The 13782-nt window shown below is 39.9% G+C and overlaps 1 protein-coding gene across 1 annotated transcript in view; it reads left to right on the forward strand.

Annotated features, from left to right (window-relative positions):
• The window catches only part of thbs3a (thrombospondin 3a), a 39038-nt gene that overhangs the window by 6361 nt on the left and 18895 nt on the right, over nucleotides 1–13782 (forward strand). Inside the window, exons 2-8 of the mRNA XM_008290522.1 lie at nucleotides 153–359; nucleotides 8095–8348; nucleotides 10839–10941; nucleotides 11041–11067; nucleotides 11172–11254; nucleotides 11800–11851; nucleotides 11946–12094. Of these exons, the coding sequence (XP_008288744.1) occupies nucleotides 153–359; nucleotides 8095–8348; nucleotides 10839–10941; nucleotides 11041–11067; nucleotides 11172–11254; nucleotides 11800–11851; nucleotides 11946–12094 (875 nt within the window). The remainder of the gene's footprint in view (nucleotides 1–152; nucleotides 360–8094; nucleotides 8349–10838; nucleotides 10942–11040; nucleotides 11068–11171; nucleotides 11255–11799; nucleotides 11852–11945; nucleotides 12095–13782) is intronic.

The following is a 13782-nucleotide window of genomic DNA, read 5'->3' on the forward strand; positions in this document are numbered from 1 at the left end:
AAATAACAGATCAGTTTAAGATGTACTCAGTGTTAATAAAATTAACCAAAAAGTGCCATAAAACCAGATCTTTTAGGAATTCAGCTTTCCCTCTTTCTCCTGGTGTTTGAAATGTTAATGACAAGTGTTTGTCCCTTTTTCCCCCTCCTCAGTGATTGACGTGTTGAGTCTTCAGGATTCGAAGCAGAGTATTTCAGCCGTGGAGAAGCTGGCGGGTGGTCTGAGCGCGCTCAGTGATGTCTACGTGGTGTCAACGTTTCGGCTGCCGGCGAAGCTGGGTGGAGTCCTGCTGGGTTTCTACAGCAAACAGGACAACAGGAAGTACCTGGAGGTCGCCGTCATGGGGAAGATCAATAAAGGTTGGTGGAAATGTAGCCGCGGAGTCTGACCGCACTAAGCGAGACTCTATTCAGATCCTCTTCACTTTCAAATCTCAAAGTTTCCACAGATCCTAAATCTATCAGGATGAATTAAGGGGAACATGTGTGACATGAGGCAGCAGACCTGTAGAACATTTCCACAGAAACATGGAGTCTGTGGTTTGAATATTTCACTCAGTGGAAACGGCACAAAGCCTCAGAGGAGGTTCCAGGTAATTAGGATGAAATGTAAGGTTCTGAAATCCTGGCTCTGAAGTCAAGGGGCAGGAAATGTGGTAGGAAATAATGTACCTTCAGTTTAACAGTGAAGGTTCTGTCATATCTGACAGAACAAAGCTTTTTAAATAACCTTTAAATGTAAGGGAACCTGAAGATATTAACAAAGCATGCCATACGTCACTAGGAAATGTATCAAGGTCTTTTAGAAAGTTCTGGTGGTTCTTTACAAAGTGCAGTGGTGACTGAAAAAGTTCTGTGGTCCTGTAAGGTTCTCAAGTGGTCAGTGAGGGGTTCTTGTGGTTGTTAAAAAGGTTTAAATAGTTGCTGAAGAGGTTTGAGTGGTTTACTAAGTAAGTTTTTTAAGTTGTTGAAGAGGTTCTAATGTTCATTGGGTGGTACTGTCCTAGACACTGTGGGTCATTAAAAGGTTCTAGTGATTATTAGGATGTTTTAGAGGCATTCAAGAGATTATAGTGGTCACTGAAGAGGTTCTTGTGGTTTTAGGGGAGGTTTTATAATTTGCTGAAGAGGTTTTCGTGGCCATTCAAAAGTTTTGTGGGCCATTATAAGGTTCTAGTGGTTATTAAGAAGGTCTATCAGCTAATTGAAGAGGTTCTAGTTGCTATTGGGTTTACTAGGGGCAGTTTAAGAGAACCAGTGAGGAAGACCTATCAGTCATTATTCTATTCTATGGGTTGTTAGGAGATTCTAGAGCATCACTGAAGGGGTTATGTGGGTCACTGTAGAGGTTCTACTGTTCACTGAAGAGATTTTACGAGTTGTTGAAGAGGTTCTAGTGGCTATTAAAAAGGTTCTATGAGAATAGGGACGCCGCTATAGCTCACCTGGTTGAGCTGACGTCCCGTGTTTAGGGGCTATAGTTCCCAACGCCGAGGTCATGAATTCGAATCCCGCTCATGGCCCTTTTCCACAGGTCCTACCCCCATTCTTCTCTCAAACTTTCCTGTCTCTCTCTCAAACTGCACTATCAAATAAAGGCAAAAATGCCAAAAAAGAATAACTTAAAAAAAAGGTTCTGTGAGTCATTGAAAGGTTCTAATGGGTATTAAGAAGGCTTTAAGGGTCATTTAAGAGGTTGTAGTAGTCACCAGGGAGGTTTTATGAGTTGTCAAGAAAGTTTTAGTGGTCATTGAAGAGGTTCCACGGTTTGTTCAAGACATTCTTGTGGTCATTAGGTTAGGTTTTAGTGGTCACTGAAAAGATTCTGGGTGTCAGTGAATGGACTTCAGGAGTTCTGTGGGTAACTGAAGGGTTCGAGTGGTCACCAAAGAGATTCTAGTTGTTACAGGGGTTTCTTGAGGCAATTTGAAAGGTTCCAGGTGTCAGTCAGGATATTCTGTCAATGATTAAACACGGCAGTTCTACAGTGAGCTTCTAGGAATCATCTAGAAGGTCTTATGGGCCACTGAGGAGGTTCTAGTGGTAGCCTGGAATGTTCTTGGGGATATTGAAGATCTTATGGTTAACTGATGAGGTTTTATGGGGGATTGATAGGGTTTTTATGAGTCACGAAAGAGAGTCTAGTGGTCATCAAAGATGTTCCAGTTGTTACTGTTTTAGAGGTTCTCGAAGACCTTCTGTGGTTCACTGAAGAGTTTTTATGGGTTGTTGAAGAGGTTCTAATGGTCCCTGAAGGGTTCTGTGTTTGTTTCTTCTGAATGATGTTTCTGTGGAAATGTGCTATGGGTCTGCCTCATCATTTTGCATACATTTCCTCAGAATCTACCCTGACAGACCACGGATGTGTGCAAAATCTGAGATCTCCACGAGAACTTCATAAAACTTGGTGGTCGACTACAGAAAGACTGTTACAATTAAGGCAGATCTACCAAGCACTCCGATTATGCTTAATGAGGCTGTGTGAGATGGACTCATTTGTGCATCTTGTTCTCAGAATACCCTGAAGTTTTACGTTCTTGGATCTGAGGGTTCTGTCTGGTCTGATAAGCCGGTGTGTGCTGGGCCTCAGAGCCCTGCCCAGGAATCCGGTTCTGGCTGTGTTGTCGTTTTAATACATTCTTTATCCTGATAATGACAGAGTGTGAGTTCAGTCTGCAGCTGCTCTGACAGCATGATCACTATAATCTGAGCTGACGTTTCATAAACTGCTCTGTGTTGATGTTTGGGCTCAGCGCCACCTTTGACCTCCAGATAGGAGACTGAGCTCAGCATGAAACCTTCATCTCTCCTCCTCCTGCTTCTGCCTAAAGTGTTGTTTGTATTCCATATTTTTATATTAGATTTATTTCAAGGTGAACACTCAGTTTGTTGACATCTGTGTTATTCAGACAGAGCAGCTCACATCAGTGTCTCATTTAAGTGAAATCTCATAATGCTTGTCACCAATTTCAGAACTGGGAAGCAGCAAAATCCTTCATCAGAGTCTTGGAGAACAGTCATTCACTAAATCTAACAGTGCAATCACATTCTTATTACTGCAGACCTGCAATTACTGATTGTTTTTATTATCAATTAAGTGTTTTATCTACAAAATGTTAAAAAAAAAACAAACAAAAAAAAAAAGTGTAAAAATGCCTAAAAGCTTTAACTTGTTGATGAGATGGTCAGTGGTCATTCAAGAAGTTTTAGGGGCATTTCATTGGTTGGGATTTCTTTTGAGCAATATCTGCCACAAGAATCTCCCTGATGATTAATACATTTCTGTCTTATTTCTACACATCATTGAGGAGGTTCCAATAGGTAGTAAGATATTATTTAAAGGTTCATTGAAGAGGTTCAATTGATTGACAACTATGGGAGATGTATTCCTGGCCATTAAGGTGGTTCCAGTTGCCACTGAAGATGTTCTAGTGGACATTAAGGGGGTTCTACGGATCACTAATGATGGTCTGTGGATTGACATCAATGGAAGACATTCTGGTGATCATTAAGGAGGTTCTCGTTGCCACTGAAGATGTTCTAGTGGACATTAAGGGGGTTCTGTGGGTTATTGAAGAAGTTCTATTGACTGACACCTATAAACAGCATTCTAGTTGCTGCTGGAGATGTTCTCTTGCACAATAAGAAGATGTTCTCATGTACAATCAGGAGGCTCCAGGGACGGGGTCATTTTACACATTCTATAAGTTACAGAGGAAATCCAGTGGTCAATGAGGATGTTCTCTTGGTCATGGAAGAGGCTTTATAGATTGTTAAAGACATTGTAGTGGTGATTAAAGAGGTTCCCATTGACATTGAAGATGTTCTAGTGGACATTAAGATGGCTTTATCGGTCACTGAAGAGGTTCTATTGACTGACATCTATGGAGGACACTCCTGTGGTCATTAGGAGGTTCTCGTTGCCACTAAAGATGTTCTGGTGCACAATTGTGCAATTAGAAACTCCCTAATGACCACTAGTATGTCGTCCATGTCTTCAATAAGGATGTTCTATAGGTCATGGAAGATGTTCTATGGATCTCTAAAGACATTCTAATGGTCATTAAGGAGGAAGAGAAGGAGCATTGCTAATGAAGCGGTTCTAGTAGTTATTACAGGTTCTAGAGGTAACAGGGGAGGATCCACTGGTTGGTGAGGATGTTCTGTGGATTGTGAAAGAGATTCTAATAGTCATTAAGTACGCTCTGTGGGTCACTGTGGTAGTACAAATCTCTTCATTGAAGAGGTTTTAGGGGTTGTCAAAGAGGTTGTAGTGGTCATTTGGGAGCTTCTAAGGTTTAAAAGCTTTATATAGTTCGCTGAGGAGGATCTGTGGGTTGCTGAAGAGGTTCTAGTGGTCATTAAAAATGATCTAGTGGTCACAGGGGATGTTCTTGGGGTAATCACAGACCTTTTACAGTTCACTGTAGTGTTTTTACAGGTCGCTGAAGAAGAAATAAAAACAGAACAGAGAAACGGCCGAATCCTGCACATTCTCTGAGAACATTCAGTTACTGAATCTAACTGTACAACTACTTTTTTCATTACAGCAGAAGTGCAACTAATGTTTTTTTTTTTTTCAAATTACTGATTAACTGTTATTTCTATAGTGTAAAAATTTTAAAAAAGTGAAAAAGTCAATTGAACTTTCCCACAGACAAATGTTTTACCTTTATATGTCTTGTTTTGAACAACAGTCCAGAATGAAAAAAATATTCAACTAACTGTCCTGTTTGACAAAGTAAAACAACAAATTCTCACATTTTAGAAGCAGGAAGAATCAAATATTTAACTTTTTTGCTTGTTTATTGCAACAAATATTGCCAAAAATCAAATATGTAGTAACAGTGGTCACACCAAACCTTCACTGGTCCATGAACATATTGGTGACATACAGCTCCATCAGAAAAATTAACCAAATCTAAGCTTAAAATTGGGACATTTATTCAAAATCACTTTATTCTAAATCTCCTGCTGGAGTTGGTGTGCAGAGTTGTGTAAAAAAGTTATTGTAAGACACTATAAACATGTAAATAGTTAAAAATCTGTAAGATTTGGACCTCCGTGGGTTTTTTTTCTCCAGTATTGTTAGCACCTGTGGACACTTGAAAAAAATGTTGGACATGTTGAGTCCAGGTCATTTTAATTTTTGCAAAGTATGTAACCAAACAAGTTCAACTTTTCTTCTTTGTTTAATGATTCATGGTGGTGGATGTGCTGTTTCCACAGAGGTGCAGGGATCATATTTCAGTAAAAAAAAAGATGAACACACAATGAGGGAAAATGTGACAGGAGCAAAAAGTTCTCAGAAACTACTTGAGATTCAGAGAGTTCAAAAATAACCTACTGATTTATCAGTGAATAGCCATTGGTTTGTCTCTTTTGAATGATTTTGGCAGTTATCATCTCTTCCAAGTCCCCTGGTTCCAAACTAGGGGTCGAACAATAATCTGGTCTGATATTCAACATCTGACAGAACCATATAAACGTGTTTCCTTTTTGAAAATGTAAATCTTAAACCACCCCACTCATGTATTGTTTACTTTTTTTAAATCACTTTTTCCCCCTTGAACAACTGCTAAGTGTAGTTTTTTTAAACAAGGAAATGGTGCCGGGGATTATTTTCAGTTGTGGAGGAATCAACATTTGGTGCTATTGGTTCTTTCTATTTCAATTTTTAAAAATGTGTTGCATAAAATATAGATATTTACACAGATGGATACATTTTACCTTGGTATAATCAAATATCTTTTTTTATTATTATTATTATTGTCTGTCAACCCACTTTCAGCACGTTTTTTTTTTTTTTTTTGCACATTAAAACTTAAGGCCATATCTCAGGATGAATATTCCCAGTGACTCTTGTGACCCAGTATTTTATGTTAGAAAGCATTCTACTTGTTTGTTTTGTATTATTGTGACATGCAGCTACATGTGGTTCAGAAATATCACTATTTAAGCTTCAATTTAGTTTTTTAGTATTTCAGAGATTCTTTGATCTATTTGTCTAATATTGCAGATTCTAATTGACTGACATGACGAGAAATAACAGGGAAATTTTCAGGCTATTGTAGAGACACTTTGTGGTTCAAACCGCCCCAAATTTCAATGTACAAAAAAAAAGTGCTGAAAGTAGATAGACGGGCAACTTTTAAAACAATGCACCTTGCAAAATGTTTGATATATCAATCTAATATGTCACAGCTACCATTTCAAATATCCATAATTTATGATAAACATCTGTCATCTTAGTAAGACTGGTGTTTGTATTGTTTTTTTTTTTTTACACTCCTGATGTTTTGTTTTTTTTCCTTTCATGATGTGGGTCTTTATTGGTCAGCGTTTGTTCTTCGTGCTGCCAACAGTCCACTCCTTCAGGCTGTTTATCCTCTTAAATGTTTTCCATGAGGTTTGTTCCATTTTCTCATCCGGAGTGCAGATGAAACTGTCGCCTGCTCACGGCCTCACTCTGATCGGGCGCAAACGTCCTACTCATGTTCTTGATCATTCCTCAAATGCGTTTTTGTGACTGGTGGTCCCCATACCAACATTTATTCAAGACAAGTGAAGCAAGGCAGATTAAAGTCATGTTGCTGTAGCCATTTTCCAGGGTGTTATTACCAACTACAAACTCAAAAATATATTTGTGTCTTATAAAATCAAAATAAAACAACTTTATACTTAGTTGTACAAGTTATGAATCAAGTCAAGTAAGGATTAAAGAACGAGGAGCCGTGCATTATACGGTTTGAATGAACAAGGCTCATTGAGATTAAAAATCTCTTTTTCAAGAGTGTCCTGGTCAAGATAGGCAGCAGCACAACTGACAGACAGACAAGATCACAACAACATCTACACCAACATCATACTCATAATACATGGTGAAATTAAATTTAGAAGATAAGAAATCAACGTATCAGCAGAGATCAGAAATGTAACTAGCAAAAATAATCATCTGTCAAAAAATCTACAGACTGATGTTTCTGCCTCCAAGTCATTTAAGAACCCTTTAAAAGTGTTTAAAGATAGAAAATAAAATTTACAATGAGAGGATGCACAGAAAGGTTTTATCGGAAATGGCAATGCTTTCTATCTCTTTTTTCTAATTTAAAAATGCTGCCTAACTAACTATGTCAGTTTTTGTTTTTTTTTTTGTGAGTTTTTGTTATCTTATTATACATCGTTTGCGGTACTTCACTGCTGTTTTGTTGTGAGCTGGGGTGGAGGGAGGGGTTGTTCTGGGGGGGAGGGTTTGCTCTAGGGTGGGAGGGGGGGAAAAAGATTTAAAAAAAGAAAAATGAACACACTGGAATCTGAACGAATGTATCAAGTGTTGCACTTTCAGACCCTATGCACATATTTGTATTTGTGCTCAACGATTGTATTGTCTTATTAGTATTATTGTTACTGGGTTTTTTTTTTTTTAATACTGTTACTATTGTTATGGTTATTATCTTGTTTTTCTATAAGCAATATACTTGTAATTTTTCTGTAATGTCTGAAACTGGTTCTAATAAAAACACTTTGAAAAAAAAAAAAAAGTGTTTAAAGAGACCAGCTCTTGAAGTTTCAGGTCTTTTGGCAAAGTGTTCCAGGTAGGGGGAGCAGCAAATTTAAATGCTTTTTTTCTCCGTTCTATGTTGTAGCAGCAGGATCGATGCAGCTGAGGAAACTTTAGGGTGCTGGACAACTTTGCCATATTAATGCTCTGGTTCTGCTTCAGAATGATCTGAATGCTCAGATTAAACTTCTTGTGCAGAGCAGTTTGTCATCAAAACCCTTCAGTGCGTGCCCCCCCTCAACCCGTCAACCCATCAACCAAAATACTCACCCGCCACCACCGCGCAGCACCCCCGAATATTCGGGATTTTCCTCATTAATTGGGACCGAATGTCCGGAGATCAGAAATTGCTATTCGGACCAGCCCTACTTCATTCAGAGTTTGTTGATTTTGTGTGGAATTACCTTTTATGCATCTAAGAGTTAAGAGAGAGTTTTGATCTTTGACACATCAGAAAATATAGTTTCATGTTATGATGACATTGAACTACCTTGTTTTCTTTGTCTTCTTCTTCTTCCTCTTCTCCTTCATCAGTTCTGGTTCGTTATGTCCGTGCTGATGGGAAGCTCCACACCGTGAACCTGCAGAATGCCAACCTTGCCGATGGGCGGACTCACTCTATCATCCTGAGGCTCGGCGGCCTTCAACGCGAACACATGCAGATGGAGCTCTATGTCGACTGCCGATTGGCCGACTCCAGCCAGGGCCTGCCGCCATTGGTTCCTCTGCCCAGAGAGGCAGAGATGGTGGAGATCAGACATGGACAGAAGGCATATGCCAGGCTCCAGGTTAGAGAGATAAATGAATAAAAAAATTATTGCAAAGTCTTTCATTAAGGAAAAATGCAAAATATATGATATGTTTAGCAAGAATATGAGTCAACAGCATGGTATGAAACTGTTTGTGAGGACTGAGTGATGAGGAAAAGGTATCACAGCCTTTTTATGCTGAATATAAGTTGTTACCATCATAGTGGAGGTACTTTGCCTGAAGAAAGATCCTTCATACCCTCCAGTATAGTTCTGTTAACCCTTAGAACCCAACGGATGCACTTTGCATTCAAATTCAAATCCTTTTTTTCATTTGAATTGCTATTTATTGCAGCATTGTGTAGCATATATCAAATGAAACCGCATGAGTTGACATTGAAACAATACCAGGTGCTTGTCCGTGTGATGGAGCGTCATGGGAAAAATACGTTTGAGGTTGCATCATATACAAGTTGTTTCTCTATGTGCCAAATAGTAATCCAGTTTGCTACATCTGCAAGTGGGATATGTGAACACTTATTAATTAGAATAATGACAGTTGTTTCCGTTAAACACATATTTTTCCATTTTCAAAGTAATGTGGTATCTCACCATTATGATTTTGATATTGCCAGATTCCAAACAAATTAAAAATATATCTCTACTGCACGCATTTTATGGTGAGATACCTGTAAAAACACAACAACTTCTTAATACAAACTATTTATTTTCTGTCTTGATATAAAAGTTAATATGAAGTATGGCTAGTTCTTATAATGTGTCTCTTGAACCTTTGTTGTCTTGATTGTGGGTGATGTTGTTGTGGAGCAGCTTTATGTTTAAAGTCTGTCTGTAGTTGTAATGTCTATTCAGTTGTGAGTGAATTCATCTGACAGTTGCCATAGGCGCAAAGAGAATTTCTGAAAGGATAGTAAAGAAAGATAACTATTTGGAGATGTTGCTTTGGTAGAACAGAGAAGAGATGAAAGTACAAGGACGTGGCTCTGGACGGGATTTAAATTACAGGAGGAACGGCAGCCAGTTTCTAATAAACAGGAGGTAATTTCAGCTGTAATTATGTCTGAGGAGGGGCTGAAAAAAGACTCCCATACACTCTGGAGTGGATTAAAATCACTGACCAGGGCAGGTAATATTAAAATGACTCCACCTCTCCTGGAGACATAAATCCCATCTGAATGGGCCTTTATATTCGAGCCATAAACAGATTAAAGAAAATAATACATACAAAGGTGGTGTGCAGTGAAGCAGTAGTTACTGGAGGCAAACTCAATTGTAAAGTCTTAGGTCATAACTTAGTTAAATGTCAGTGATGTGTTCATAAATGACTTACTTATATATTTGCTCATTTTCCAAGTAACAATGTGTTGTGTTTTTGGGTTACAGATTGCACTGATGCCACATGTGTTTGTGTTACATGGGGGATCACTGCAATCTGTCTTATTAAGCTCTGCTGACAATGTGTAAACGTAGACTTGGAGTTTCTGATATGGTCACAAGAACTCCATAGTTTGCATTAGTTGAACAATTTGACACAAGCTGATGAAAAAGGAGTTTTGTGTTCACTGTCATACCATATTAATTAAGCTGTCACCTTTTTTCTCTTTGAGAGAGCTGCTGAACGGATTCTGAATTTCTCTCTTTTGCATTAGATAAGAAGTAATTTAACTAATTTTCAAGGTCATAAGAGTCATTGTGGTATTTGCACAACATTTTCTCGGGTCTCATCCAGAATCACAAACCTGGAAGTGACCTTCGCTAGGCCAAGTTGTTATTACTACTGTAGGAACCTTTTTGGTTTGTTTGTTTGTTTGTTTTGTTTCATTTGGAAGCCTAAGGTTGTTCTCTTTAGGGGAAAATGGAATGATAAATGATTCTCATTACTGTTAAACCCACTGAACTACAAGCAGTTTCTGATTTGTCTTTTTTTTTGTTTTGTTTTTTTTGTGTCGCATTATTCCTTACCGTGGGCTCATTTTTACCTGAAATATGAATTCCTGAACCTCTATGGACATAGTAGAACTTTATATACAAGTAGAGAGAACTTCTGTGCAGTGTGACACAATCAGAATGCTATAAATCTTAAGAAAGAGAAAACAAAAGTTAAATGTCTCTGATTATTCGTCTTTACAAAACATGAAAAAAAATTGGAATTAACATGTGCAACATTTTCCCAAAATCCCACAGGTGTTACCAATACAGGAAAACATGTTGGCTCTATGTACTCTGGATATTCTAGTGCTTACATTTTCAGTTTGTCTCCATCCTCCTGTCCCATCTGCTATGCGTAAACACAGCCTGCAGTTCACATTTTGTTACCAAGACATGTATAATCCTGTATATCATTATTTTAAACTTAAAGGTGGTTGTTCTTTCCAAGGAAACCGAAAGTCACACGTGACTAGTTGAAGAACTGTCGGACCATTTTTGCAGTTTCTTACTATGATAAGTGGTGGAATTTTGACAAGGGGTGTTTTTGTGTTTCACACTTTCTCTCCGGGTCTGTTTCAGGGGGCAGTGGAGTCCCTCAGAATGGCTCTAGGGGGCAGCGTTGCTAAAGCTGGAGCTCTGACTGACTGTCCATTCCAAGGAGATTCGTCAGCCTACAACTCAGGTAAGCTTACCTTGATCTCGTGTCTGCATTCACACCTTAAAGCTGCTCTCTTTTAACTTTTCATGCTCGTCCTGACCAACGACAACTTTTGTTTTTTAGTGAGTGGGGAGGTCAACTCCATCCTGGGTGAGATTTGTTTTGTTCATCGAAACTGTCAGTATTCACCTGTATCAACTTTTCAACTCTGATTACTGACGGTATGCCATGTTTCTCTGATAATTTCCTGACAGGTGATCACACCAAGGCTTTGATTGGTCAGCTCATCATCTTCAACCAGATCCTGGGAGAGCTCCGACAGGACATCAGAGAACAGGTGAGACAGACTGTTGGAGGACAGGTTTGGATGAATGTCAGAGAATAGGTAAAGGTGAATGTTGTAGGTGAGGCTGAGTAACAGAGGACAGGTGAGGCAGGCCATTAGGGGACAGTTTAGACAGAGAAAAGTGGGACAGGACAAGTGAGATGGGACATTAGAAAGCAAGTGAGACTGGAACGGTGAGACGGGACATTAGAAAGCAGGTGAGAAAAGAGAGGTGAGACGGGACATTAGAAAGCAGGTGAGACAGGACAGATGAGCTGGGACATTAGAAAGCAGGTGAGACAGGACAGGTGAGCTGGGACGTTAGAAAGCAGGTGAGAAAAGATAGGTGAGACGGGACATTAGAAAGAAGGTGAGACGGGACAGTTGAGACGGGACCTTAGAGAACAGGTGAAACAGGACAGGTTAGACTTAATGTCAAGGTACAGGTGAGACGCAGTGTCAGAGGACAGGTGAGGCAGGACACAAGAGAACCAATGAGGCAGGGCCGGTGAAACAGTAAAGTCCCTGAGGAGTTAACTGCCGTGTGCTGTCCTCAGGTAAAGGAGATGGCTCTGATCAGGAACACTATACTGGAGTGTCAGGTTTGTGGTGAGTCAGCAGCTGCATTTTTTCTCATCACAGTTAACCAACGTATAAAATCAGAGGATCTGATTGAAGCCAGCCTGTGTGTGTCTGTGTGTAGGTTTCCATGAGCCTCGTTCCCGCTGCTCTCCAAACCCTTGCTACAAAGGCGTAACCTGCATGGAGAGTCTGCACTATCCTGGATACACCTGTGGACCCTGCCCACCTGGAACCACCGGCAACGGGACGCACTGCATGGATGTGGACGAGGTGACAACACAACTAAACCACGGTGCTACAACATACAGTAGGGGTGCGCGATATGACAATATTAGATTGTGAACAATTAGAACATGTAGATGATCTACCAAAGTGAGGAGATCATATGGATCGTTTAGGTCACATTCTATAAATTGCAGTTCTATGCTGATGCACCGACGCACCAGACGTATTACGTCGTCAACCAATCATAGCGAATTACGGGCAGGGACGCATTTTCTTACCTGCCTCGTTGTTTGTGTGTTTAGTGATAGTTGCATGGAGAGCCATGGCTGAAAGCCAAATGGGGGGGTGATCGCTAAAAAAAACCTCCACTTTCATTAGATGGAACTGTTTTGGCTTTTCCCTAAATTGTCTATCCCAGAAGTTCATTCTGCAAAACTTTCAGCCGGGAGACTTTGCTGAACATCAGGGCAATGAAAGTGGCTAAAATTGTGAGGCTCAGTTGTGATTTGGACATACTACACCAACACGGAGTCCGATCAGAGACTACACTGGCAGTTACACAAGAGAGAAGGAAGCGCAAACGGTACAAACGTAAACAAAGGAGGAGGAAGAGAGCCGGGATCTATGCTAGGCTAAAGGCTAACCCCTCCAGAACAGCAGGACCATCACTCCTACTCTCCAATGTCCGCTCCCTCCACAACAAGCTGGACGAGCTACATTTGCTGGAAGAAACCCGCAGAGAGTGGAGGGACTGCTGTGTGTTTGCTATAACAGAAACATGGCTCCATGACAACATCCCAGATAGACATACAGCTGGAGAGGACGACATTTTTCCGGGCGGACAGACAGACAGCTAGCTCCGGGCAGCATCTGCAGCTTCATCATCGTCACACCACCGTGTGGGTCTTTGTGTCCCTGAAGACGTACCGGACTTGAAGAGGGTCGCTGTGTTTAACGTGATGGCGGCACACATGGACGCAGTGACCCTTTCAGGAGACAGTGAGAGTGAACGTTAAGTGTCTTGCCTATTCCAGACGTGCATTCTGCAAAACGCTCTCTCATCTTGCCTGTACTACTATGTATGTACAGCAAAATGACAATAAACTTGATTTGATTTGATTTGAAATGACAAAGCGCAAACAAAGGTAATTTGCAAAGTTTGCACAGAGATGGATGGCAACATGACAAACTTGTTCAATCACTTTACATGTTGGCACTGACCAGAAACTTGTAAATTAGTCTCAAAAATACATGTAAGATCGTGACAAAATCGAAATTGTTATTTTATGATTACAAAAATTTTGATATGATATTTTTGCCATATCGCCCACCCCTAACATGCAGCAACATTACAGCGTAAAACCACAACACACAACAATACCACAGCAACTTTATAATGCAACACTAGAACATACACAACACACAACAACACTACAAAATACAGCAACACTTACAACAATACAATGTACAACAGTACAATGTACAGCATCACCTCAATTAAAAAGGAACAGCACCACAAAATACAGCAACAACATTACAACATATAGCAACACCACAGTGTACAGCAACAGTACAACATACAACAACACTACAACATACACTAGCACTACAAAATACAGCAACACTACAACAACTCTACAACGTAAAGCAACATTACAATAAAAACACTACAGTATACTGGAACATACGGCAACATTACAACATACAGCAATACGACACCAAGACTACAACAT

Source organism: Stegastes partitus, unplaced genomic scaffold (assembly GCF_000690725.1).
Source record: "Stegastes partitus isolate 25-593 unplaced genomic scaffold, Stegastes_partitus-1.0.2 Scaffold680, whole genome shotgun sequence".
NCBI lineage: Eukaryota > Metazoa > Chordata > Actinopteri > Pomacentridae > Stegastes > Stegastes partitus.